General features: G+C 41.6%; 1 protein-coding gene across 2 annotated transcripts in view; it reads left to right on the forward strand.

Annotated features, from left to right (window-relative positions):
- Nucleotides 1-27452, forward strand: part of CC2D1B (coiled-coil and C2 domain containing 1B) — a 74147-nt gene extending 46695 nt beyond the window's left edge. For both annotated transcript variants that reach the window (XM_082265313.1, XM_082265314.1), the window contains exons 16-25: nt 2055-2180; nt 5627-5685; nt 8424-8540; nt 10782-10855; nt 14110-14168; nt 15855-15906; nt 20519-20618; nt 21918-22011; nt 22143-22271; nt 26313-27452. In XM_082265313.1, the coding sequence (XP_082121439.1) occupies nt 2055-2180; nt 5627-5685; nt 8424-8540; nt 10782-10855; nt 14110-14168; nt 15855-15906; nt 20519-20618; nt 21918-22011; nt 22143-22271; nt 26313-26315 (813 nt within the window). In that variant the 3' untranslated portion in view covers nt 26316-27452. The remainder of the gene's footprint in view (nt 1-2054; nt 2181-5626; nt 5686-8423; nt 8541-10781; nt 10856-14109; nt 14169-15854; nt 15907-20518; nt 20619-21917; nt 22012-22142; nt 22272-26312) is intronic.
- Nucleotides 27453-27477: the final 25 nt, after the last annotated feature.

A 27477-nucleotide genomic window follows, 5' to 3' on the forward strand; every position in this document is an offset into this window, starting at 1 on the left:
GGGCCCAGAGTTCCCTGGAGCAGGTTTTTAGTAAGGATGTCTCTGCACATTGCTGCATTTATCTTTTCCTCAATCCTGACTAGTCTCACAGTTCCTGTTGCTGAAAAACATCCCCACAGCATGATGCTGCCACCACCATGCTTCACTGTAGGAGTGGTATTGGCCAGGTGATGACGAGATGTGCCTTGTTTCCTTCAGGCATGACGCTTCTCATTCAGGCCAAAGAGTTCAATCTTTGTTTTATCAGACCAGAGAATTTTGTTTCTCATGGTCTGAGTGTCCTTCAGGTGCCTTTTGCCAAACTCCAGGCGGGCTGTCGTGTGCCTTTTACTGAGGAGTGGCTTCTGTCTGGCCACGCTACCATACAGGCCTGATTGATGGAGTGCTGAAAAGATGGTTGTTCCTCTGGAAGGTTCTCCTCTCTCCACAGAGAAATGCTGAAGCTCTGTCAGAGTGACCATCGGGTTCTTGGTCACCTCCCTGACTAAGGCCCTTCTCCCCCAATCGCTCAGTTTGGCCATGCAGCCCACTCTAGGAAGAGTCCTGGTGGTTCCAAACTTTATGAATAATGGAGGCCACTGTGCTGCAGAAATGTTTCTGCACCCTTCCCCAGATTTGTGCCTCGATACAATCCTGTCTCGGAGGTCTACAGACAATTCCTTGTACTTTATGGCTTGGTTTGTGCTCTGACATGCACAGTTAACTGTAAGACCTTATATAAACAGGTGTATGCCTTTCCAAATCATATCCAATCAACTGAATTTACCACAGATGGACTCCGATCAAGTTGTAAAAACATGTCAAGAATGATCAGTGGAAACAGGATGCACCTGAGCTCAATTTTGAGTGTCATGGCAAAAGCTGTGAATATTTATGTATGTTTGACTTTTTTATTTTTAATTTGCAAAGATTTCAAACAAATTTCTTTCACGTTGTCATTATGGGGTATTGTTTAGAGAATTGTGAGGAAAATAATGAATTTAATCCATTTTGAAATAAATCTGTAACATAACAAAATGTGGAAAAAGTTAAGCGCAGTGAATACTTTCCGGATGCACTGTATATGAACTGGCTATCTTTGGATTCAACGCGTTCTGATGTGCAGATGTGTGCTGCAAGTGTATTCAGAACCCCCAGTCTGCATATGTGTTTTAGGTCATTGACTAAGATAGCATTCAAACCAGATGTTTAGCACAGAGGTTTTGTTGGTTTATCCCAGTGTTCAAGATGAACAAAATCAGTATTAAAGTGTTACTAAACCCAGGAGCCTGCATTCACTCTATCTGGTCTCCCACGGTACACAGAACATGGAAATGCAATTATTTTAGTAAATATAAACTGCTAAATACCTTTTCTCATTAACAGTGTATAGTAGCCATGTGACTTCTATCAGTGCCTGATTAAAGCTTGTAGAAGGAGTTTTCATACTGCACTGGCTCTCCTATGAGGCTGCAGGACCCCTAACCTTCTGTCTGGACAGTGCTGATTGGCCCTGTGATGATCACATCCACTCTCCTAAGAAAAAGAAAGAACTTTCTAGCAATACACACTAAACTGAGCATGAGCAAAGTGATTCCAATAACTCTGTCTTATTCGGACTTGTTATAGGGACAATGGAAGAAGAGGAGGATCTGTACATACAGGATTAAACAGCCTTTTTACACAATGCAGAGTAGGGATGAGGGAATTGTTTGGCCCGAGCATGACTTCGGGCCAAACAATTGCCTGTTTGGCCATTTGCGGAACACCCAAATTTGTAGGTTGTGTGTTCGCTCTGATGAGCACCCTGCAATGCACAGGGGATTCTGCACCCCGATTGGGCAAAACTTTGAGACCCGCCTCCTGATTGGCCGAAAGGCAAAACCATGCCATTGGCCGAGGAGGAGGCGGGAGAACTCGTAGACACGCCAAGGGACTGAGGAGAAGCTGCAGGTAAGTACACGTAGAAGAGAATGGTATCCATTATTGCAGTTCATGAGCTGTCGTTCATTGCAGGTGTATTGCAACAGAATGACATAACCTCAATTCGCTAATCAGTCTTTGCTTTTTCCCAGATCCCACCACCTCCAGCAGATGAGGACAATGACTTTGTTGTAATAGAACATGAAGATACCAGGTCACCACAGAACTCAGATGAAGTCTACTCTCACTTGTTGAAGCTTCTTCATGAACAGCATGAGGTACCTTGCACTTAACCCTTTAATATGCCATCTTATGCGCTATTTTATATGTAAAGGTCAACTCCAGCCACACTTTTTTTTTTATTTATTTTTTTTATTTGATGGAATTGAATTTTTTTATTGATGTCTGTGTCCCCTGCTCGGAAGATCTTTCAACTTTCTTTCCTGGTCCCATGGTTGTGCCTTACTGCTCCTTCTTACAGTGCAAATCTATGACAAAGGGAACCTGTTTAAAAAAAATTATAAAAAAATGACTTTGTGATACAGTTTATCTCTAGCGCTTCAATAAGTAGCTAATCTACAAATATTGCTATGTTTATTACAATATAAAAATCATTGGGGAGCAAATTGCTACAAATGTGAAAAACTCAAAAGAATCACTTCAAAAAAAATTCTGCAATTCTGCTATATTATCTCACAATGCGTACTCACTATATATTTTTACTTTTCCTTTAAAGTTAAACTGTGAATTGGTTGCTGGACATTGTGGGATCATGAGGTTATTTACATTGGAGCATCATACTTTTTAAGGGTTCTGTGAACTAACTTGATTGAGAAGGATGTCAATAGTGATAATGTTTGACCTATGAACTGATATTGTTCTGGAAACCTTTTGGAAAAGGATGGTGTAGGCTTTGTATTAAATTTTGTTTATTGAATACATATTAGGCCCCTTTTACACTAGCTTGCCAATCGGGTCCGCCAGTCAGTTTTTTCATACGTACCCGATCAGACCCTTCAGTCTCTTTTATCCAATCTGATTCTGTCTGCTAAAAAGAGATTGTGACAGAACCCTCCAGCGCCCAGCTTGGGTGCTTCGGTTAGTATACAGCTTCTTCCAGTCTGTAACCAGGAACCACGTCTTATAGGAACTGGAACTGTTTATTGTAAATTCACACAGAATATGTACCATGCAAGATCAGACAGGTCCAGCTCTTCCTTTCAGAGTTGCAGGTAGACAGTCATACCATCCCAGCAAGACCTGCATTGGCACTGGTCCTCTGTGCAGCATCCGCATCTCTCCGAGCCTCCTTACGAAATCCTCTTCCATGGCAGCTTGTAGCTGTACCTCTCCTCTTCTGCTAATCAGACCTCAGATCTCGTGGTTGTTTGGATGTCCCAGACTGCAGGAAGCATCCCACCGCTTGCCACCAAATGTGACGGAACCATCCAACACCCAGCTTAGATCCTTACATCAGTATACAGCATCCTCCAGTCCGGGAACCAAGTATTATAGCTGAACATTGCACCCAAGATATTAGACAACACTAGCTTTGGTGCATACTGGAACTCTTTATTGTAAATTCACACATAATTTATACCATGCAAGATCAGATAAGAGTTTGATCACATTACCCTAACAATACATACTGTAAACAGGAAAATAATTAACATAGCTAAGGAACCACCAACAGTATGCAAATTGATATCTTGCAACTAATAGCTGACTGTGATCTAATTACATGCAGTAATTACCAAAAATGGCCACCCAGACAGCCCGGCACCTACAACCCTGAATGCAAAGTACATTGCACATTATTATAAACATAAACACATAACATCCCACAATGCTTCGATAACAAGGTAAAATGGACACAATATGAATCACATCTCCAAGAGATGAGCAGACAGACTGAAACAAGAGGTGTCTCAATTAACAATGGAAATGCACAGCTAGGAGGCACACAATGGGAGATATATTTACCAATAAACACATAACACCTTAATAAATAGACTATAGCTGGAGAGCCCAATATTAGGTTGGTTGAGCTTATTAGATTAACATTTACTCTGAGTCCCACAGTCTAATGCAATCATTGCTGGTTTGGGCACAAAGATCCCAAATCTGTGTCCCGGGCCTAGATTCCCAGAGTCTGTGTGTTTCGCTGAGACAATCCTGAATCCAAAGCAAGACCACTCCAAGGGTGCCCCAGGCACTCGCCTCCCAAGAATAGAGCCCCTCTCAAAAGCCAGGGCCCGTAGTCAGTAGGCAAGAGGCTACCCTGCAGTTCCCTCCAAAAGCCCCTGCCCTGGTTGAGTTTGTCACACAATCGGATCAGATGGCAGTCAGGTGTAAGCAGATAGGCGGTTTTGGTTACATCTGACCGCCCAAAGAGGAGAGCAGGCTGTGTCTATCCACTCTGCGTGAGCAGACACTGACCAGCCATCCACCTGCCCAGCATGGATCAGCAGACAGATTCCCCACTGAGCAGGTGGACTCCAACTGTGGAAGGGGCCTTAAATTATTTTTGTATATAGGAGTCTATCAAATGAGCATGGCAAAACTGGAACATCTTGGGTTGGGTCTAATGATCCATATTAACATCTAAATAGGTGAAGATACACATGGACAGGTTATATATGGTTTTATTTTCAATATAGGCCCAATTGACAAAGCTAAAACAGCAGGATTCGGATCCTTATTTTTAAAAGTGAAGTTGTTTTAGGCGTAGTCCAGTGAGATTTAAAATTTACTGTAACACGGTTAAAATAAAAATCCTTATTCTTGCATAAATCTTTGTGAATTTAACCTTTATTGGATTTCATTTGGCCTCAAGGGCTGCCAAAGGTTTTTATCTGGCCCAAGTTTGTGGACACCTGACCACAACACCTATATTAGCTTGTTTGAAAACCCATTTCAAAACCATGGGCATTAATATCAAGATGCCCCCACCCCCTTATTGGTGGCTTTTACAGCCACCACTGTTCTGAAAAACTCTGGAGTGTCTGTGAAATTTTTTTTTCCATAAAGCCAAAGTTGGACAAAAAGACCTGGCTTGCAGTCGGCATTCAAGTTCACCCAAATTTTTTTCAGTAGGGTTTGGATCAGGGCTCTCTGCAGGCTACTCAGGTTCCTTCACACCAAACTCATCAAAGCATTTTTATATTAATCTGGTTTTGTGCATAGGAGTACAGAAATATGCTGGAACAAAAAAGGGCCTTCCCCAAGTTGTAATTACAGGCTGGAAGTCCACAATTGTCTAAAATTTATTTGTGGTTATAGCTTTAACAGTACTTCCAAACTCAGTCACTTGGAGTGGTGGCCACATACGTTTGACCACATAGGTAGGTGTGATGATCAGGTGTTCACAACTTGTGGTGTACATTATAAGGTGTTAGGGTGATAAAATGTTTTCTACATTGATAAACAATTACAGGTAGTTGAGAGGTCTCTTTTTCAACCTTGTTTAAATATGCACAAGATATAACTCACAGACCCAGAAGGTCCACCCAGAGGGTTTACATCTATACCGTCCCTTTTAATCTCTTTTCTGTATAAATTGGTACAAATGATAGCACAGCGTGGCTTCTTGTATTATTTAATAAAAAATAAACTCTTCTTAAGCTGTTAAATATGTAGAAAGTATATATTTGCAGCTTTTGAATTAGATTAATCTTCAGGGGCTTTGTGGACTGTCCTCATCCAGTCTTTTGTTTCCTCGTAGAAATGTTTGCGGTACTCCAAGCAGTTTACACAGATGGGAAATGTTGCAGAAACCACAAGGTGAGTAAAGAGCCTTTACATCAGTAACCTGACCAATTATAGAATGTAAAGGTGACCATAGACATTAGGGAATGGAGGCACATGTGTCCTCAAGTCATAATATTCTAAAAGAACTATAAACAGACACATTTTCTTTCTTCTCAATTGAGAAACGCTGAAAGTCTTAAACCTTTTTTTTATGCTACTGCCTACACTAGCACTGGCAAAGCACTGGCAAACAAAAAACTGTAGGCCAGCACAGAGTATAATTCTACTAGCAGCAAGCCTCCGTTTTTTGCTAGTTTCCTACAAGAATGGACATTTTTTCTTCAGTTCTGATGTCCTAAAATGAACTTTTGATATTTGAAGCTACTTCTTTTATTCCCCAATCAAGATTGATCATAATCAATTGCTGCTGATGTTTTCTATTCACTGATTTGCAGTAATCTAAAGCAGGTTTCCTTATCCTAGCTTTTGGTTCTGTTGCATTGGATAATTGTGCAGTGAGCCTGGAAGTGACCCTTGGGTGCTGCTGCTTTTTTTATTTATTTTTTTTTTTTAACTATCAATAATCTTTTTGGCATTTAGTCCCGGTTCACGTTGATGCGGCTGCGCCGATTGCATGTAATATCGGAGCGCACTGCTCCTTCATTACATTCGATCGGCTGTGCGGTGCGAGTTTAGCCATAGACTTTGTATGGCTAAATTCGCACCGCACCCACAGCAAACACGCACAGGACCCTTTTTTGCAGCCGCATCAGGATCGGATCGCACAGCGGTTCACACTTGTGCGATCCGATCCTGTGCGAACTGCAAGATCGCACTGCGATATGCGATCAAACTGGGGGTGTCATTAAGATTACATTGACACCCCCAGCGTATCGCATATGGCAGTGTGAACTGCCGGGGGTGCGTTTGCGATGCGGGAACAGGCTGCGAATTCGCAGCCTTCCCGCATCGCATAAGTGTGAACCGGGGCTAAGCCTCTGTTTGAAACATTTACCATGCTGCCACCTGGTCTTCTGTTCTAAGGCAGTACCCCTTACTGTTGTTTTACAATTTTCTATGTTGCCTGCCCCTCAGTTGGCTGCTTTGGACGTTCCACAAGTTTATGACTGCCTTTGTTGTCCCTCAAAGGAAAAAAAGGATTTTTGTACATAATATAAAACTCTTCTCGTGTATGTATATTGTAAGCTAGGAAACAGGTAGCAGGTACAAAACTCTCTGGGATAAGCAGTCTCTCAGGCACAGATAAGAAATAAATAGTGAGGCGCTACTACTAATTAGCACACCATCAAATAAAATTAAAAACTTATTAAATATAGTGCTAAATGATGCTAAATGTAGAACATACAATAATGATGGTTACATATTTGAATGTGCTATGCAATTAGTGCTCAATAAGCAGTGCAATTGAAAAATACATAATCTTCTATACACAAACTGTTTGTGCAAATACGCAAAAAATAAAATTATATAAAGTGCAGATGACTATATTCAAAAATGAATATAAAGTTCAAATGACTGTATACAAAGTGCTAAAAATAGCTTCATGAACCACCTAATTCCACTTGTTAAAGGTGAGGTAAGTGCCTAATGTCTCTTTAGAAAATTGTTTTAAAAAATAGTGCTCAATAACATAAAGTCCATTCAAAAACAGTTGTTCAAGTGATTGGTGTTCCTATTTTTCAGATTTATTTATGCTGGTGTTTCTTGTCTACTACCTAGTGCAGGATTGGCCACTCATCAGAAACACTCAGGCCACTGAGGACCTATAGTGCCTGTAGTGTCCCTCTAGCTGGAAGACAGATCCTCCTATGGTAGCCTGGGTCCCTGCAGGAAATATCACAATCCAGTGGTGTGTTCTCTCAAAAAAAAGGGTTAAAAAAACGCCTTCATTGAGCATTATTCTTTATTAGAACTCAAAAGGCAAGTAAAATCAGATCACTCCCATTTTAGAGTGCCTCCACTCCCATTTTAGAGTGCCTCCACTGGCACTCTCTGAATACAAAAATCGATCAAGAAGAGGAAACGCCGCTCTGCAGATAGCGTGCATTCCACCTGCGTTCCACCCCATGAGGTGGGGTGGAACGCACACTATCTGCGGAGCAGACATGCTGGCTAGTCGCTCGGGTCTCCCGGTGGGACGGGAGACCTGGGCGAGCCGCGGGAGGGGGGTTGGGGGGGAACATCCCTTCCAATTCCTTGTAATGACAAGTAAGCGGCTGCTCAAACACGTCGGTTGTCATTACAAAAAAGCAGACCATCGGCTCTAAACAACAGTACCAGGGACAATGCCTCTAGCTGCCGGCATCACTACGGTACAACCCCCTGAAGCCGAGGCCGCATATTTGCGTTCCGTTGGCGTGAAGGGGTTAAAGGTATAGGAAAACACTGGACACTCACTGGCACAATGGCAGCAAAGGTATCCAGTGCATCCCCCACCAATTAATTAACAAATTCTTTTTTGAGGCATGCTAGTAGTAGGAAGGGTTATACCTTGGGCTGCCCTACAATTTTTTGTGTTTGCCAGTGTCCAATTCTCCCTATAGACAGCAGTATAATTCTGTATCCTTCAATGAACTCTAAAAAAAAAAAAAAAAAAAAGAATTAATGGTAAATACACAAATCCAATCCAATTTTTGTTGTATTATATTGTTGTTCACCACTTTGACAAACTGAGAATATGTAGAAAAAGTATTGAAAGAGCTCCTTGGGCTAAATCTCCAGCAATGTCTGATGATGTATTCTTGTGGCAGGTTCGAAAAGATGGCAGACGAATGCAAGAAGAATTGTGACATCCTTCACCTATCACAAGCTCAGGGCGGGGATCCACCTCCCTATCATTTTGAAGACAAGACATTAAAAATAGTCCGGTAACCATTTTGATCAATACTGATTGTGAGGAATGTTGAGACTCAGTTCAGGGCAGGCATAGGTCAGATCAAGCACCAGTAAGCCCAGGTTCACACTGCCCCCGACATGAAAGTCATGTGGCTTCCCATCCGACTTTGTCCTGCAACTTCAGTCCAACTTTGATCTGACCTAATGTGACTTTTTACACCGTATTGAAGTCGGACCAAAGTAGTGCAGGAATCTTTTCTAAAGTCAGAGCGACTTATGTCGAACCAGTTAAGACAGCTCTTATAGGGAAATATTTAATATGACATGTCATGCGACTTGTGCTCTCACAAGTTAGATCCCATATCGCACCAAGCGTGAACCGGGTCTCACTGTTAAGGTCAGGCATAGATCAGACCTAATAACGCTGAATGTTCAGATCAGGCACAGGTCAGAAGTAACACCAGTAACTGTTATCGCTTCTCGGCCTTTTGGCTAAGATCAAGTGAAGTATCTGTTCTTATCATTTTGTATGAACCTTGAAGGATATTATTGGCAGGGACTGAAATGAACTGGAGCGCCCTGGGCGTACCTGGGTGGCCGGGAAGTAGGTACTGTCAGAGAAAGCCGGAAGGGTCCATTGCCTCCTGATTTGAATGGAATCCGCCCCTATCAGTTTGAAGGGAGCGAGAAAGCCGATGTAGGCACGCACGTCGGTTAGTACTGCTCCTGGATGTAATTGGTAAGGAATGGTGATGGCGGTGGGCGAGCCTTTCCTCCTGGGTTGAATCTGGCCTTGCAAAAGGCTTGTCCCCAGTTGAAGGCAGGCTCTCCCTAAGCTGTCTAAGTTCCGATGCCTCCTGGTAGGGATGGGCTATGCTGGTCTGGCCGAAGGCCGGGACCGAAAAAAGCCTGTGGTGTATGTGCCCCTGGGGTGGCAGCCCAGGGGTGCCGTAATTCTCACTGGTGGGGGAGCTCACCTTGAGTTTTTGGCACCTAGGTCACTGCACTACACACTTTTTTCACACCTGCCTCTTGGGACGGGCCTTTTGGCCGGGACCAGAGGAATTTTTTTATTCCTGGCCGAGGGGCCTGTCAAGGTCCTGCACCTTGACACTACCTGCACTTCTCCACTTCTCCACTTCCCCACTTCCCCTTCCCCACTCTTGTTTGTTTTTTTTATTTGTAGTTTTTCACCTTTCCTATTCACTTTTTTCATGATGAGTAAGGTGTGGGTCCTCGGGCCTAACTTGAAAGTCTTGGGAGGGGGGTGGATATGGCCTTTTGGCTTAGTTCGCCCTCTCACATGGGGTCTCCCTTCGGGGGAGCCCCACCTAGTACTCGGGGTGGGCTGTTTCGGTAGTCCTCCCAGAGAACGGGGTTCGCCTGGTTTCGGCCGGGCAAACCTAAGTGAGTACCTCAGTCCCTGTCAGGAGTCTTGCGCCCCGGGGGATCAAGGTCAGGGTCCACCCTCTTCGGAGGAGGATCATTTTGCACACCCTGTGCACTTTTTGTGTTCTTCACGTTTGCGTGTGTGCACTTTTTTATGCACAGGGTGTTAGTCTGAGTGTGTTCACACACCACGGGCTTTATAAAAAAAAAAAAATATATACAGTAAGGGCTCTTTCACACACTCCGCTCCGTCGGCGGACTCCGTTTATCTCAGCGGGGGATCGATCCGCCGATCCCCCCACTGAGCAGGAGAATGACAGCTGTTCTCCGCAGAGCTCCATACATCTCTATGGGGGAATCGGATGGGAACGGACCGCCGGTCCGTTCTCATCCGATACGATCCGCTGGACGGATGGAAAATATGGTTTCCATCCGTCCAGATTTGACGGATCGGATGTCAGCGGACATGACATCCGATGCCCCATAGAGATGCATGGGGGGGACCGTTCAGATCCGCCAAAAAAACTGACAGGCGGATCTGAACGGTCCGCCTGTGTGAAAGGGGCCTAACTGTTAAGGTCAGCCATGAATTAGATCCAGTTCCAGTGACTGTTTGTTAGGCATAGGTCAGATCTAACACTAGTAACTGTTCAGGTTCATCATAGAACAGATGTAAAACCAATAACTTGTCAAATCCAAAACCATTAAATGTTCAGGTTAGGCATGGGTCAAACTCCAGAACCAGTACCTGTTCAGATACAGTGTCTATTTTTCTCTTTAGAAATAGTAGAAATTGACTTTAAAAGAAGGGAAGTTATGTGTGAGTTATTTGGACCGAATCGTTGGTTTGTATATAACTAATGATAATCTTTCTCTCCCGACAGAGTATTCTCGGAGCTAAGTAGTACAGAGATGCTGCTGATTATAGTACGAGGCATTAATCTTCCAGCTCCTTCAGGTGACATTTTACTTGTCTCTGTCTCTTTCAACACTCCTCCTTCTTTAGCTGTTTGTAATGAAATCTGGAGGAAAGCATGTTTGTCTAGCAAACCGCAAATATTTCTCAGCCTTATTCTTATCTGCTCTTTTAGGAGGACAGGTGTCTGCACATTACAGGTTGTTGTTTTCAATGTATTTTTGTTGTATTTTATTTATTTTTAAAGCCCAACTCCAGGCGCATTTAAAAATCTTCTCTTTTTAAATGCTACTTTTTGTCTTGGGGATGAGGAATAAGGTTCGAATTTTTACCCTAATTCCTCGCTCTATCAGGGTCCCTCCAGTGGTGCAACTGGTCCCCCCAGCCTCTTCTCCAAGGCCCCTTCTGGCTGCAGTCACGCTCCTGCCATCTGCAATTGCCCTGCACTGCACATTATGGATTCCAAGGGACCTCCTACAGACTGGAGCGCTGGAGAATGCCGGAGCTGGCTGGAGTGGGGGTAAGTCAAGTAATGCAGTCTTCTTATCTGCCTCTAAGTGAAATAAAACATACCATACCCTTGCACTGCTAGGAAGGATAGGGTCCCCCATTGCAAGGGTTTTTTTTTTTCAACCCATACCTGAACTTGGGCTTTAAAGTAATGTGAAGTGGTTTTGTATATTTATTAATTATTATGGACAGAACTAAACAAAATTAACAAAAACAAACTTTTTTTAAGTTAGGCAAATATGAAATATTGAATATTTTTATCTTTAATGCAAATTTATATTCAGCAGGTGTTTTTTTTTTTTTTTAAGACACCTTCTCATGTGTGTTCTGTTTCCATCTCCTGTTGCAAGGAAATTGTATAGGAGAGTTTGACACTGTTCTATGCAGTTTAATTGGGTGGCTTAACTCTTTCAGCATGAAACAGCTCAATTTTTCTGGATTTTGATAACAAAATTTGTATATTGGTTCCCTCACCAGTCATCAAAGACTGCATCCAGTTGTGTGTGGATGCCTATTTTACACCAGTCCCAGTTAGGCAAACTACTGGAATAGCCTGGATAATTCTAGCATATCATTTGTCTGATCTTGCTGCCATTCCTAGGGTTGTTGTCAATGGGTTTTGAGCTTGTGCTTGTGGCATCAGTTTGACATATGTTTGAGACGCTTCTGCTTCAAGTTGGTTTTGCATTCCCACGGACTTGTAAGGAGATGCAAAACTGCTTAAGCTGCATAAAAGTTTGTCAGCACAGCCCCTACTACACTAGAATTGTGTCAGCTGTTAACTGACATGTCTACCTTCTCAATTTATAAATTAAGAAAATTAGTTCAGCTGAGCTTTTTCCCCCTTAATTTGGGGCCATAATGCTTTACGGTTTTAGGATTTCTGTAACCCAAAGAAGTAAGGTTTGGTTTACTAAGATGTATGTATCTTCCTCCATACTCAATGTGTATGGACCACAAAGGTTGGATTCGGCCCAGCCCTGTCCTATTCTCCTCACCCTGTGGCTGGGGTCTCTGCTAGAGTCTCTTTTTACTAGCAGTAACTTTGGAGAGGCTCTTTATTATAAAAGTCAGTGCTAATTGGCACTTCTCTGAACACAGCTTGATACTTCAGTCAAATCTTAGAGAAATGTTAAAGGGTAACTCCTCTTTAGTGGGAAAAAATAGGCAAATAAAAAAATATTATAGCCTATACAATTGTGACACTAGCCATATTGTAATTATATGTGATTAAAAATTACCTTTCCTTTTCATCTGCAGTTCTGTAATTTTCTGTAAAATGCAATATGGCTACCTGGATGCATTCTAGACACAGATGGTGTACAGAATGTCCCCTAAAAATGTAATTTCCTACCTGTATAATTGGCTTACTGGTTTTCCCAGAAGTCTGCACTACGATACAAGTCAGATTGTTGGCATCCCTGCAGCAAAAATGTCATTTTGGTGAGATACTCCCAAAGGGAAATCACGTCTAAAGGGATGCAGACCGTGCCACTTTCCTCAACTGATTGTGAACTATAATACCACTCCCATACAGACTCAGTGTGCACATAGACACAGACAAACAGCTATTTATTCATAATAACAAAAGGTAGGAATCGGCAATATAGTTTGGTAAAATCCTTGCAATGTATATAGATCACCCAGAGGGCAATGTTTTTTTTTTTTTTTCTCTCAACAAAAGTGGCGTTGCTCTATAGGCTCGGTTCACATATATGGAAATTGGATGCGTTTTGAACCTCAATTGATTTGCATGACATCTGAACTGAACTGGCTTTCTCTGGAGCCGGTTCACATATTTACAGGCCAGCCACAGTTAGTCTTTTAGAAAGAGTCCTATACGTTTTACAGTCTGGTTCAGGTGCGATTTCAAGTAAAAATTTACACCTGAATTGCACCTGAAACGGTGAACGAAACCGCACTGGACACCTTTACAATTTGCTATGCAACCACACCTGGACATATGTGAACCCAGCCTGTAATGAGTTTCTCACTTGTGTTGCTAAAATAAAATCTTTTTTTTTGTTCAGTTGCTTTTTGACCTTGTAACCTGGAGGATTCAAGTGAACCTCTGCTTTGTTCATGCAGGGCTCTATGCACTGTTCTATGCAGTTTCATTGGGTGGCTTAACTCTTACAGCATGAAAAAGCTCAGTTTTTCTGGATTTTGATAATAGAATTTGGATATTGGTTCACTCACCAATATACAAATCACTCACCAGGATTCAAGTCAACCTGTGTTTTGTGCATGCAGGGTAAAGCAACAAGTTGACTTTAATGCCACCTTCTCCTGTAGCCTATGCTCACTTATAAAGACGAGGAAAGTCTGTTTTCTGTGTTCTACTTAAGCTAACAAAGGGGCTGAAGACTCGCACCCAACCCCATGTGGCAACACTGACCCAATCACAAGCACCAACGCTGTCACGTGAGAAGAAAGGGAGTTAGTCACATTCTCCCCCACTCCCGGAAGTACCAGCAAGTGGCTGAATGCAGCAGTGGGGGGAATAATGAAAAAAGTTCTGTAAGAGAGGGGGGCGTTCAAGGCACTTTGTTGTTTTGCCCTGCATGGAACAAAGGAAGATTTGCTTTAATGGCATAAACACTCAAATAGCCTCTCAGGAGCTGCTGAATATACAGCAGTGTGGAATCTATCTATGGCTATGTTACACCCTTTGTCACCATATAACTCCATGTTTTATGTGTAGTTTCTTTTCTCTGTTATTTTTTACTTATAGTTTTACTTGGTATCTGATGACAACTACCCAGTTCTGTTAATCTGTTTCACAGGAATGACGCCCAACGACCTGCATGCGTTTGTGAAGTTTGATTTTCCATATCCAAGCACGGTAAGAAGCGAGGAGGAAACTGATTATACCTGTGAAATCTCAGTACCTGAAATTCTTTGTGAGTTATAAAGGCCAGAGACAGTGAACAAGTGGAATGTTGCTGCAGTTCAGTCTGTATACCTTAAGCACCCCAACTTAGGCTCTTATTAATGTGCTGAAATGGAATTATGTTTTGAAAAGGAACATTTTACTATACAGGTTTATTATAGCCAGGGGTCAAGTCCTGGGGGAAAAAAGTGTGGGAACTCACCCAAGATCCAACCCCCCCCCCCCCCCCCCCCCCAAAAAAAAAAGTCTACGCTCATATATTTCACAGAAAATGCAATGCAACATTTATTGCATTTAAATCCCATTGTCAAGAAACAATGGATATTAAAAGCTTAAACGTTACATGACAATGTGGACTGACAGAATGTTACAGTTGGACATAGCAATCTTACTGACATGTATTATACATGTTTGCCATGTTCAACTGTAACATTCTGTCAGCGTGTCAGTCCACATTGTCATTTCCCAGGGGTGTGAGGGTGGCACGAGAATGCAAATGTGCAGTGGACTCACTGCTCCACTTACCTGGCACCTCTGAAATCGATGTCCCCGGGCCTGCTCCTTGTGTGCTGGCTGTGTCTGGCTCCTATGCTGCGTGCTGCTGCCTCACCTTACCAGTGACTCCACTGATGCTGTCCACACACTCTGGGCCTTCAAATGCATAAACATGAAACATTTGTGACAAATCGGCCACGAATATTTCATGTTTATGCCTTTGAAGGCCCAGAGTGTGTGGACAGCATCAGTGGAGTCACCGGTAAGGCGAGGCAGCAGCACGCGGTAAAGGAACCAGACGCAGCCAGCACACAAGGAGCAGGCCCGGGGGCCTCGATTTTAGAAGTGGGAGGTAAGGTAAGTGGAGCAGTTCAGCTGTAAAATTCTGTCAGCATGTCAGCCACATTGTCATTTTCAGGGGTGTGTGAGTCTCACACCCCTGAACATGATAATGTGGCTGACATGCTGACAGAATTTTACAGTGTCAGGGACGGTATGAGAGGCAAATGTGCAGTGAGTGGACTGTGGACTCACTGCTCCAGTGACTCACCTCCCATGCAGGCTGCCACAGTGCCACTTCTAAAACCGACCTGCTCCTCTGACTGCTGCAGTTTTCTTCTGGCATATGCTGCCTTCACCTTGCCTCACCGCCTCACCGACCGACCGACTCATTCCACTCAGTCAGGCCACGTTCACGCCTGTCCATTCCGCACGCGCTCTAGGCCTGGGCTGGTGTTGCTTGCTGTGCACTCTCCCTCTGCTGGCGTGACGTCATCCCGCTGTGCACGCCCCCCCCTCCGCCGGGCCTGTTTGTAGAGGCCCCGCGAGCAGCGAAACGCTGCGGCTGCCTGCACTGTTCTGTCTTCTGGCTGCCCTTGTCCTGCAGGAGGACTGGAGCAATGGGAACGGCATTCCTGCTGTAGAGATAGTGCGGGAACGTCGTTCCCATGCGTTCCTACATGACTCGACCCCTGATTATAGCGCCAACAGTTTGCGCAGTGCTTTAAAATGTAGAGGGGGGACAGTGCAATTACAATACAGTTCTGTATAGTAAGAATAGGAGGACTCTGCTTATGGAGCTTACAGTCTAAAGGGACATTTGAATCTGAGCTTTGAGACGCAGTCAATGTTTTTCTCTTGAAGGAACAGCCACAGAGAAATAAAACCTTGGTCGCTAAGAACACCAACTCTCCAGGTAAAATTATTCAAGTATTTCTGTGCCTAGTGTTATTGTTGGACAGTGTATGTGTGGTTGTTCAGAGAAGTAAAACCACCGCCAGTCAGAATACTGCTGCAAGAAGGTGATGCTGTATGTGCAGAAGAAGACAGAAGAAGACATTCGGGGGAGATTTACTAAAATTGGTTCACACAGAATCTGGTGCCTGCTGTGCTAAGTTTCATTGTCAAAGTTTAATTGAACACAGTGAAGTTAGAAGCTGGTTGGGTCCTATGCACAGCTGCACTAGTTTTAGTAAATCGCCCCCTATGTTTCTGTTTCTGGACACTATAAGAATGATTTACTAAAGGCAAAAAGACTTTTCACTTTGCAAGTGCAGCTCTGCTCTGCAGGGGAATTTGCTCCAGAGCTTAGTAAATGAGGGAAAAATCTAAGTTTTGGATGGCCAGCCTTATTACAGTAAAGTCTCTACAACTGATATGCTATAGATCCCTTTTTCTCCTAAAACATAGAAGAATCCCAATGCAGCATGTGCACTGCTTTTAACTGTCACCCGAATCAGGAAACATTTAATATAAGCAGATCTGTTGCTGTAATTCTTGATAAGAGATCTGCAACAGATGGTAGTTCAATGTTTGCCATGATCTGACTATAAACAGACATGATCAGATTTCCCTTGCAGTCATATTTAAGCCTACAGAGGAGCGCTGCTATAGAAAGTAAAAGCAGTTGGCTAAAAATACACCTTTCTCTTCAAAAAGGGGAGTTTTCTTTGATAATGTAACCTGCTGACACATGAACGACAATCTGGTCATTTTTACTTTCAGAGAGAATCGTTTTGACTTTAGCAATTTCTCTTTTTTTTTTTTTTTTCTTTTCTTCGAGCTCCACCATAAAGATGTTGAACTGAGAGGGTGCTGTAAGTCCAGGCTGAAAATTAGAGACCCAGGTCCTGTTCAATATTACAAAAAAAGACAATTTCCCCCCAAGGGACACCATTTATGTTGTATACAGTGGATTAAACATGGAGTAGATTTACTAAAGGCATACAGACTCTTCACTCTGCAGGAGAATTTGCTTGAGAGCTTAGTAAGTGATCTTAAGCTTCATTTTGCAAAGAAAACACAATCACTAGCAAGGAAAATTAAAGAAAAAACTGCATTTTTGCCTGCACATTATTGAATGAAGTCCATAGATTTTCCCCTGAAGTCAGTATATCTTTTTTAAATTGCAGAATGAGTCGGCGTTAATGGGAAGAAATCTCAAAGGGGCTCAAGCTGAGCTACCCACCCAAAATCACACGTTCAATGAGAACTCCTATGATAGGATAAAAAGGGAATCACCATGTGAAATATTCCATAAAATATATTATGGTAAATAGTATAAAACTACTACTTAAAAAGCAATAAAAGATATAAGATGATCAGTTAGACTGTGACAAGAATATTATAAAATACGAATCATAAAGGTCAATCCAAATCCTAAAACAAATAATGTGTCTGTCTTCAATATAAAATAGACTAAAAAAAGCTGTTCCAATATATATCCAACTTCTATTCACGGATAAAGCCGCATTAACAAAGTATCACGGAAAAAATGCCAGATAGTCACGTCAACCGATTAAAATCGCAGGTGCAAACGATCGCTATAAAAGCTAATTCAAGTAATCAAACATCCACAGTTCCCTAAATCAAAGTAAAAATCAATGTTGACTAATGTGATAACTAATCATTCTGAATAAACTTCTATAGATACGTAGTGCTAATAAATATCCATCAGTGCATAATAATCATATCCATAATCAATAGATATAAAAAATGACAAATACATCATTCTAAAAGTAAATTGGATAAATACATAAATAAATAGATAGAATTCTTCTCCAAAAAAATAGTCCAAGTGCAATTAATCAATCTGGTGCAGTGATAAATAAATATATAAATAAATGGATAAATAAATATATTATCCATTTATTTATATTTATTTATTAGCAGTCCATGTGCAATAGAAAAAAGCTGGTGCAGTGATTAGATAAAGTTCATAGGTGCACATATAATAAGGTGACAACTAGTGAATCTCTGGGGCAATTTGTGGACATCCAGTGATGTGATCCGGAGTGAGCCGTGATAGTATAGACGCAGTGGCCGCTCTCCTCACTGCACCTTTTAAGGCGCTTTTTTGCTGGTATCTAGCCCTGGGGGTAGAATGCTGGGCTTCTCTGGTAGCTCCGACCTCCACTCCTTCTTCCATAGCCATCGATCCCAACTTTTACTCCAACGGTATTAGTATACTCCGGAAAAAAGATAATGATGCCCAATAGTGAAGCATGTAAAAACTCGCTTTATTAAATAAAATCAGGGGAACAGGGACACTCACATTTGCATCAGAAAAAACCAGCAGAAACAATAAAGTAGCCGCACTCTTGCGGTATGATTCCTCTGGGTACTTCCGGCCACGGCTGTCAAACTGGAAGTCGACGTCACCCGATGCCTTCCGACGCGTTGCGTCACAGATACGTGACTTTATCAAGGGTCCCTTTATACTTTGTTTCTACCGGTTTTTTCTGATGCAAATGTGAGTGTTCCTGTTCCCCTTATTTTATTTAATAAAGCGAGTTTTTACATGCTTCACTATTGGGCATCATTATCTTTTTTTCCGGAGTATACTGGTACCGTTGGAGTAAAAGTCAGGATTGATGGCTATGGAATAAGGAGTGGAGGTCGGAGCTACCAGAGAAGCCCAGCATTCTACCCCCAGGGCTAGATACCAGCAAAAAAGCGCCTTAAAAGGTGCAGTGAGGTGAGCGGCCACTGCGTCTATACTATCACGGCTCACTCCGGATCACATCACTGGATGTCCACAAATTGCCCCAGAGATTCACTAGTTGTCACCTTATTATATGTGCACCTATGAACTTTATCTAATCACTGCACCAGCTTTATCTATTGCACCAGCTTTTTTTCTATTGCACATGGACTGCTAATTACACAAGATATATTTATTTATCCATTTATTTTATATTTATTGATTATTGCACCAGATTGATTAATTGCACTTGGACTATTTTTTTGGAGAAGAATTCTATCTATTTATTTATGTATTTATCCAATTTACTTTTAGAATGATGTATTTGTCACTTTTTATATCTATTGATTATGGATATGATTATTATGCACTGATGATATTTATTATCACTACGTATCTATAGAAGTTTATTCAGAATGATTAGTTATCACATTAGTCAACATTGATTTTTACTTTGATTTAGGGAACTGTGGATGTTTGATTACTTGAATTAGCTTTTATAGCGATCGTTTGTACCTGCGATTTTAATCGCTTGACGCGGCTATCTGGCATTTTTTCCGTGATGCTTTGTTAATGCGGCTTTATCCATGAATAGAAGTTGGATATATATTGGAACAGCTTTTTTTAGTCTATTTTATATTGAAGACAGACACATTATTTGTTTTAGGATTTGGATTGACCTTTATGATTCGGATTTTATAATATTCTTGTCACAGTCTAACTGATCTTCTTATATCTTTTATCGCTTTTTAAGTAGTAGTTTTATACTATTTACCCTAATATATTTTATGGAATATTTCATATGGTGATTCCCGTTTTATCCTATCATAGGAGTTCTCATTGAACGAGTGATTTTGGGTAGCTCAGCTTGTGCCCCTTTGAGATTTCTTCCCATTAGCGCCGACTCATTCTGCAATTTAATATTGATATTGGTATTTAGTGAAAATACTAGAGCTGGCTGCATGTGGGATAGGATTTGATCCTAATCTCATAGTCGTTTTAGTTTCTTCATCAGCTGCAACACATTATAGGAATTCCTCCTATTTGGATACCCAAGTGACAGCGCACGTATCACCCCCTATCCTTATTCACTTAGTATATCTTTTTTCCCATTCAGTCAGCAAACAAATCCAATAGATTCTGCCATCCACGCAATTCTGCACAGATGGATGAAACTCACTCTGAGGCCGGCAATAAATCAGAATACCTGAATAGCGGCTGTGTCTGATTGGATGCAGTCACTGTTTGGCCAATAATTTTCCACCTGGCACCTTTGATATTTCAGTTGAAAGGTGTCAAATGGTAGGGGACAGCAGGAACTGGACAAAATTTGAACAGTGTATGGCTAGCTTAGCAAATCCTTTCAAATCTTGCATATGCTTCAGTGCAGCCTTTTATAATGAAGATGTTTAAGCACCTTCAATGGAGACTAAAAATTGGTGTGTACAAGGCAGTGGGTGGATCGAGCCTGCTTTTTTTGTTACAGAAAGCCACAGGTTTTCCAACATCCACTGATGACATTGTTTGATAAGTAGGACTCCAGGCACCTGCACAACATCCTTGTTTGACCCTCCACCCCATCCATCAGCACTGGGGTCACATCTATTTCATGGGGGAAATTAAATGAGAAAGAAGAAATGCTGGAATATTAGTCAGTACCAATGTGCATAATTTTAAAGGGTGCCTTGCCTGGAAAAAGGTTGAGAAAAACTGCTTTACTGTATATCACTCTGTACTGTGCTGTCAATCACACAGTGATTGAATAATTTTGTCTCTGTTATACAGAGGTGATGTATTTTCTATTTGCATGGTCTTTGTTATACAGAGTATGAACAGTCGTTTAAACTAAATATCAACCGCAACCACAGAGGCTTCAAACGGGTGGTTCAGGCCAAAGGCATCAAGTTTGAAATCTTCCACAAAGGGTGAGTGACTGTCAAAGCTTGTTCACACATGCCTAAATTTCTAACTCTGAAGAAATGCTCCTATAGCATTAATGCGCTTTAGTATGGGCATTAGACTCTTTAATGCACTCTAGTATACGCATTAGACTGGCGTTCAAGCATTTTACAATGGCAGTTAAGCTGGTGTTTTACAAGCGGTAATGATGCTTTAAAAATCTTCCACAAACTCCTTTTATTATATATATATATATATATATATATATATATATATATATATATATATATAATATAGGGAAGTGACATTACAGGAAATAATTTGAGGTGTGGTTTGTCATAGTGAATGTTTCCTGTGCATGCTTTATTAGCAGAGAAGGCAGCAGCATGGATTCCTTTGCCTCATGTTTGGCCTCTTGCAGATGATGCTGATGTATGAACAATTGGCTGAACAGAGGAAGAGGAGAAGTGTATCCAGGCACCATTGGATACAACTAATTGTCTCTCAGAGGGCACTTTCATGCCCTGTATCATCATTTACGCACCTACCCTTAAAAGTTGATGTCAGCCTTCTTCAAGCAGCACAAACAGGAAGTGCGTAGAAGGAAGTGACTGCAGGGCACTCTATGCTCACCTCTATCATTACAGGGCATTGTGGGACATTATATTCCTCCTGCATGATTTTTTTAAAACTCATTTTAACGTGCCGCAAGCACCTGCCAGGGCGTTAAAATGCTTCCAACTATTCCAGACTCGACCTGAGGCTTCAATTTTGAAGCAACCCAATGCTAACACTTCTTGTTTTAGTAATGTGGACAGCACTGTGTGCCATCCATAGTATCATTTGCATAGGCGTTGGAGGAGCATTAAAAACGTTCCTCAAAGGCCGGCTTTCAATGCCAGTGTGAACTTAGAGAGGACAGCGGGCCATGACCTTCCCCAAAGCTGGAGCTTGTGTTATCTTTGACGTTGGTAATTATACATCCTAATTGCCCCACTTAACATTAAATGTCAGTCTATCCCTCCAACTCATGGGCTATACCCCTCTCCTAGTAAGAACTGGCTCCTCACTCTTGGCTTAGGATAAAGTACAAAAGGTTTGTAATGTTCTGGGCTCCCTAGAGTTGTCTGTAAATAAAGTAAATTATGATTGGCAGGTAATTTTTCATTGTTTGCATCCAACTTGGAGCATATCCGCTCTGTCTGAACGAAAACAAAAAGATACACTGTGGTTCAAAAGATGTCCATCTAATGTCTGCGTGCAGCCCATAGACTTGTTTTCTTGATCAGATGTTGTTAAAAATACTTCTCTCTCTTCTTCTACAGAGTATTCTTGTTCAGAAGTGATAAGCAAATTGGGACCGCAAATGTTAAACTGGACAAGTTGGAGACACAGTGTGAGATTCGAGAGATTGTAGAGGTAATTTTAATTTCCCTTTATTGCAAACATCTAATAAAAAAAAAAAAATACAAATAAAAGAAAAAAACTCTATCCTTTATTTACCTTTTACAGTTGATATACGTAAGTATATCTTAATAATCTTATTTCAGGTGTTTGATGGAAGAAAACCAACTGGGGGGAAACTTGAAGTGAAAGTTAGGTTAAGGGAGCCTCTCAATGGTCAAGACCTTCAAACAGTGACAGAGAAGTGGCTGGTGATGGACCCTGTTACAAGGAAGGTAATGGCATCTGGGTGATCGTGCGTTTCTTGCTCAGTTGGGCATAGAATTTGTTGGCATTAAAAAAACAAAAAAAAACGAAACTCCCCAGGTGTGAAGTAGCTCTAAGTCATTTTGCACGTGTTTCCATGGTGCAGCTGAAAAGACCCCCATCTTCCACACAAGAATAGAAGTGGCCAAACAACAATTTCAATCAGTTTTGATGGAAATAACAATAATGCATACAATATGGAAAATCTGTTGTAGAAGGGGGCTTGGGGATGTCCACATCCTTAATATCTTTACAAAAGAAGAAAAGGACCCTCTAAATGGGATTTTACCGGGCAAGAAAAAAATATAGTGTGTGTGTATATAAAGCAGTAATATTTATTGAATATATCCTAGTTAAAACCAATAAAGGAAAAAAGTGCTTAAAACATACATTGAGTGCAGTCCCATAACAAACACATTATACACGAAAACCACATAATTCTGTCAAATGCTGGATCTGAATGACAGAAGAAACATCCAACGCGTTTCAAAATAGTTTTTTCTACAATCTTCTTCAGGGGTATATATGGTTAACAGAGTATATATTTCTATAACAGAAAAGAAATGTAAGTAATTGGAACATATGGAAGCAGTATAGACGTTACACATAAATTCTGACCGCAGGGAATATACACATTGGCATGAAGGACTGCATTTTCTAAAAACAAAAGAGTGCTGTAATTGTTGCCAGCTAACAATTGTCTACCAATAGGAGGGGAAGCAACACTTGGACGTCCACTCCTATACCACTGAGGGCAATAGGGACAAGCGTTGCCGAGATCCTCATCTAAGTGTCAATGTGAAAAAAAGTAAAAAGACAGAGAGTCAAGGAGGCCCCATGTAATCAAAAAAAGATTCACTGGAGGGTGTATGTGTCTAAAGGGTTCATCAGGACCACATAAGGACTCGATTGATAGCACACATCAAACGATAAATCTCATCAGGGACTCACTGACTGGGGAATTCCCAAACAGAAAAGAAGGAAATAATCCGTTGTGTTTGGACAGAGGTATCAGACAGCTTTATTCTTCAAAAAATATAAGGAAGGGCAATGATTAAATATAGCTACCTCAGTGTATAGAGGAGCATACGCACTAACAGTTCCATTTAATATTACCACTAGGTAGGTGGAATTCACATCCACTGAACATACTTTAAAGTTCAGTGGATCTCTGCATAAGCATAGATATTATCTATCAGTACTGTGTAATGACTGATTAAAAAGCAATAAATATATCAGAACATTATCACAAAAAGGAAAGGAAAGGAAAGCCATCCATGTATGTTGAAAGCATATACAAAAAGAAAAGCGGTTGCTGTCCAGGTGAAGTAAAAAACATACTATTTCGAAACGCATCGGGTGTTTCTTCTGTCATTCAGATCCAGCATTTGACAGAATTATGTGGTTTTCGTGTATAATGTGTTTTTTAGTTTTTTATGGGACTGCACTCATTGTAGGTTTTAAGCAAATTTTTCCTATATTGGTTTTAACCAGGACATTTTTTTTCAATAAATTATTTTATATATTAATATTTATATATTTTTATTCAATAAATATTACGGCTTTAAATACACACACACTATATTTTTTTCTTGCACAGTCCTTTAACTTAAAATAGTCCACACATATAGGTCATCTAGGTTGAAAATTTTCTTCCAGAGAGATGAAATGTGTGCTCCCAAAGACACTCCAATACAGATAGAAATGTGAGTGACATCACTGCGTCCTGTGTGAGACGAATACCACTGCTACTGACTGCTGGGGTCTGCAAAGGGCTCCTCATCAAGGGCCAAAGGGCCACATGTGTCTGCAGGTTGGGCCCCAAGGATCCAGTCAAACCCTTCAGTGGAGGAGTGGATACGATCGGTGCGGGAGCCGGTGCAGGTCCTGTCAGTGGAATTTTATTTCATGCTGCTTTTGATCCTTGTCATGGGGATCAACTATCTGTGGTAAGAGGCCAATCTTATCCACTTCTTGCACTGGGATATTGGTTTTTGGAGTGTCTTTGGGAGCACACATTTCATCTCTCTGGGAGAAAATTTTCAACCTAGATGACCTATATGTGTGGACTATTTTAAGTTAAAGGACTGTGCAGTTCTATTTTATATACAAGTTTTAAGCGCTACACCTATATTGTTTTATTGTTTTATGATGATCTCTCTGTTTCTAATTCATAGGTCAAGTGTTGGCAGATCATTCATTTTTTATTGATTTTATATTGCATTTCATATTGCATTTTACTTGTTTGGAATGAACATTCCCCTATAATCTATGTATGCGCAGCATATTTCCCAATATATATTTTTTTCTTGCCCCTTAAAATCCCATTTAGAGGATCCTTTTCTTCTTTTAGAACAATAATGCAGTCCAAGACAGTAACCGCTTCGATCTTTCAAGTTGATGGTAGGCTGTTTTGATCCGTATGGTTGTTTATCGAAATCTGGTTAAAAGTGGTAAAATAGCATGAAAACTGTCAGGTGTATGACCATAAACTGACCAATTTGATGCCCATTGCAACTTTCTTGCAAGGGTTTTTCACTGTTTAGCCTAGCTTTTGAAGTGTCATGACCAGGCCCCACTAGACTAGACATTTTGGGGCTATCCTTTAAAGATCCAATCTGTAAAAAAAAATAAAAAATTATAAGTCAGCAGCTACAAATACTGCAGCTGCTGACTTTAAATATAAGGACACTTATCTGTCCAGGGATCCCATGATGTCGGCACCCCTAGCTGATTCGTCAATTGGCTTCGAGTGCAGCTATCGGCATCTGTAGTAAGGGAAACAGGAAATTAAGCCTTGCGGCTTCACAGCCTGTGTCCTACTGCGCATGCACGAGTCGCGCTGTGCTTTCTGAATGGTCCCGTCGTGTTTGGGACCTCTGTGCCCAGAAGACAGTGGGGGGAGGGAGGAAGGGTCAGAAATTATGCAGATCGCCATGCGGCAATTTTATCAGGAAGTAGGAACGGGTACCTGTCAAAACCAGGTACCCTCCCCCCAAAAAAGTGCCAAATGTAACAGTGGTGAGTGCGATCATGCGGAGCTTCCCGTTTTGGGTGGAGCTCCACTTAAAGTGCTCTTAGGGCACAAAGTTCTAAGTATGGCGCATACCAAACATCGTTTTGGTAACCGGTTAAGCGCAGAGCACTTTCCAGGTCCAGAGTCAGTGGCATGGCCTCAACACTTGCCCCTGTCTTTGAATACTCCCTATGTGAGTGGGCTGAGAACTGGAAGCTACTTCATTTTTTGAATCATTGGTCGCATTTCAATTTCCTACTTTGACAGTTCTACGAGGAAAGGGGTTAGCTCTAAGTGCTGACATCATCCACTTGGGAAAGAGTCGTGCACAATTTTGTTATTTATCATTAAAAAAGCATCTCTCCATTCCCCAGGCAGTCTCTAGTTCTTGTTTTCATTGGGCCTGCTACCAGTTATTTGCTGTTTCCTGCCCCTATGTTTGACTGCTTTTGGAAGTTCCATCACTTTGACTTCCTGTGTCCCTCAATAGACCGTAAAATCCTTATCATGGAGTACATTGAAGACACAAGTCCTACCACTCCTTGCTTGTAATAACACTGTCAGTACTGATTTGATGCAAAATTCGAGGCATGCTGGTTAAACCCTGGGCTGGACTACAGTTTTTGTTTGACAGTGTCCAGCCCTCATGTAGATGGTAGTGTAGAACTTCCTGTGTCCCTCTCAAGAAAATAATTTTATGGTAAACAAAGTCCAAAGGTATTTTAGCCAGTCCAGTGAAATTAACGGTGGGTCCGTCCTCTGTTCTGGTGGTGGAAGGTCAACCTTCCTGCACTGAATGATGTTCAAGTAATAATGTGTGCGTGAATTTGGTGCAATAGTCATCTGAGCCCAAGTGCATGAGGATGGCCCCCTGTCCATGACAGCCTGGACTAAGGATGTGGGTTGAATAATGTCTAAAATTCAAAAAAATTTTAAAAAAGGGGGAAAATGAAGATGTGGTTTTGACTGTAATCCCTCTCGTTTCCTCTTCCAGTGAAAGTGGTGCATTAAATGGACGGTATCCTGTACAATGAAGACGCTGCCTTCACACACCCCTGTCAGCCTGTTCTTGCCGTGTGTTCCACTGGCCAGAAAAGGATTTGCATACCAAAGGACTTCCTGCAGCGTTGAAGCACATGAGAGGAACGCCGTCATAACCGAAAAGATCACGTTAATATATCAATGCAGAATGTCCGTGGCTGTGCAGCCCCTGTGGCATTAGATGCTCCGACCGCTCTACCTTACTAACAGTACAACTTGGCGTCACCCACATGTAATCTCTGGCTTTCTTATGTGTTGAATGTAAATGAAGATCTGTTTTATGATCACCAGAGACCAGAGGACAGGCGTGACACAAATTTTAGAATGTACTGCAACAGAATGCTGCTGCTAGCCTGTGAGGGGTTTCGGTTAGTGAGACCCATAATACATTGCAGCATAGCTTGCCAGCAGAATTCCTGATTGTGGATTTGCTTCTGGTGCTGAAACAATGCTGATTACTCAAAAGCTGCACTGCAAAAACAAAAAAACCAACACATTGTGCTACTTCTAGCTGTTTTAACCAGTTTACAGGTTAATATGTCTGTAATTGATTATTTAGGTTGTCATGGGTTGCCATGAAGGAAAGGCTGCTATGTTGAGGTACGTTACCCAAGAAGTATGTTTTTACTTCAGAGGTCCATCCATCTCTGACTGCAGTCACAGCCCACCTCAAAGTTTTATGTTGAGTTCAACCATTCTTGGGTTAGTGAGCTTAGAGCCCTACTCTGTCCCATAGACGAGTGTGATCTATAGAAGGCCGGCCCTAGACAGTTCCTTAATGGGATGTCCAAATCTTCGCAGTATGATCAGTTTACCGAGGACAGAGGTGCACAAATGAAAAGAAGTTCACTCCCTTTTATTCACAGTAAAGGGAATGATCAGCACCTGCTCATGAGATTTTCCAGCGCTTTGGAACATCTCTGCAATAACCTTGACTTCTGATGCAAGCTGGTCAACCCTCCAAGGACAGATGGTTGTCTGTCACAATTGGCGCTCAAAGCGTTCATAATGTTTGTACTGTGTCCGGCCACCCTGTGACCGAGTAGGGAAATGATCATCTTTGTAAAGATTTTGTTCCCTGATGCCTGTACCAATTGAAAAATATTCACATATCTCTA

Source organism: Pelophylax lessonae (assembly GCF_965119305.1).
Source record: "Pelophylax lessonae genome assembly, chromosome: 8".
NCBI classification, from domain to species: domain Eukaryota; kingdom Metazoa; phylum Chordata; class Amphibia; order Anura; family Ranidae; genus Pelophylax; species Pelophylax lessonae.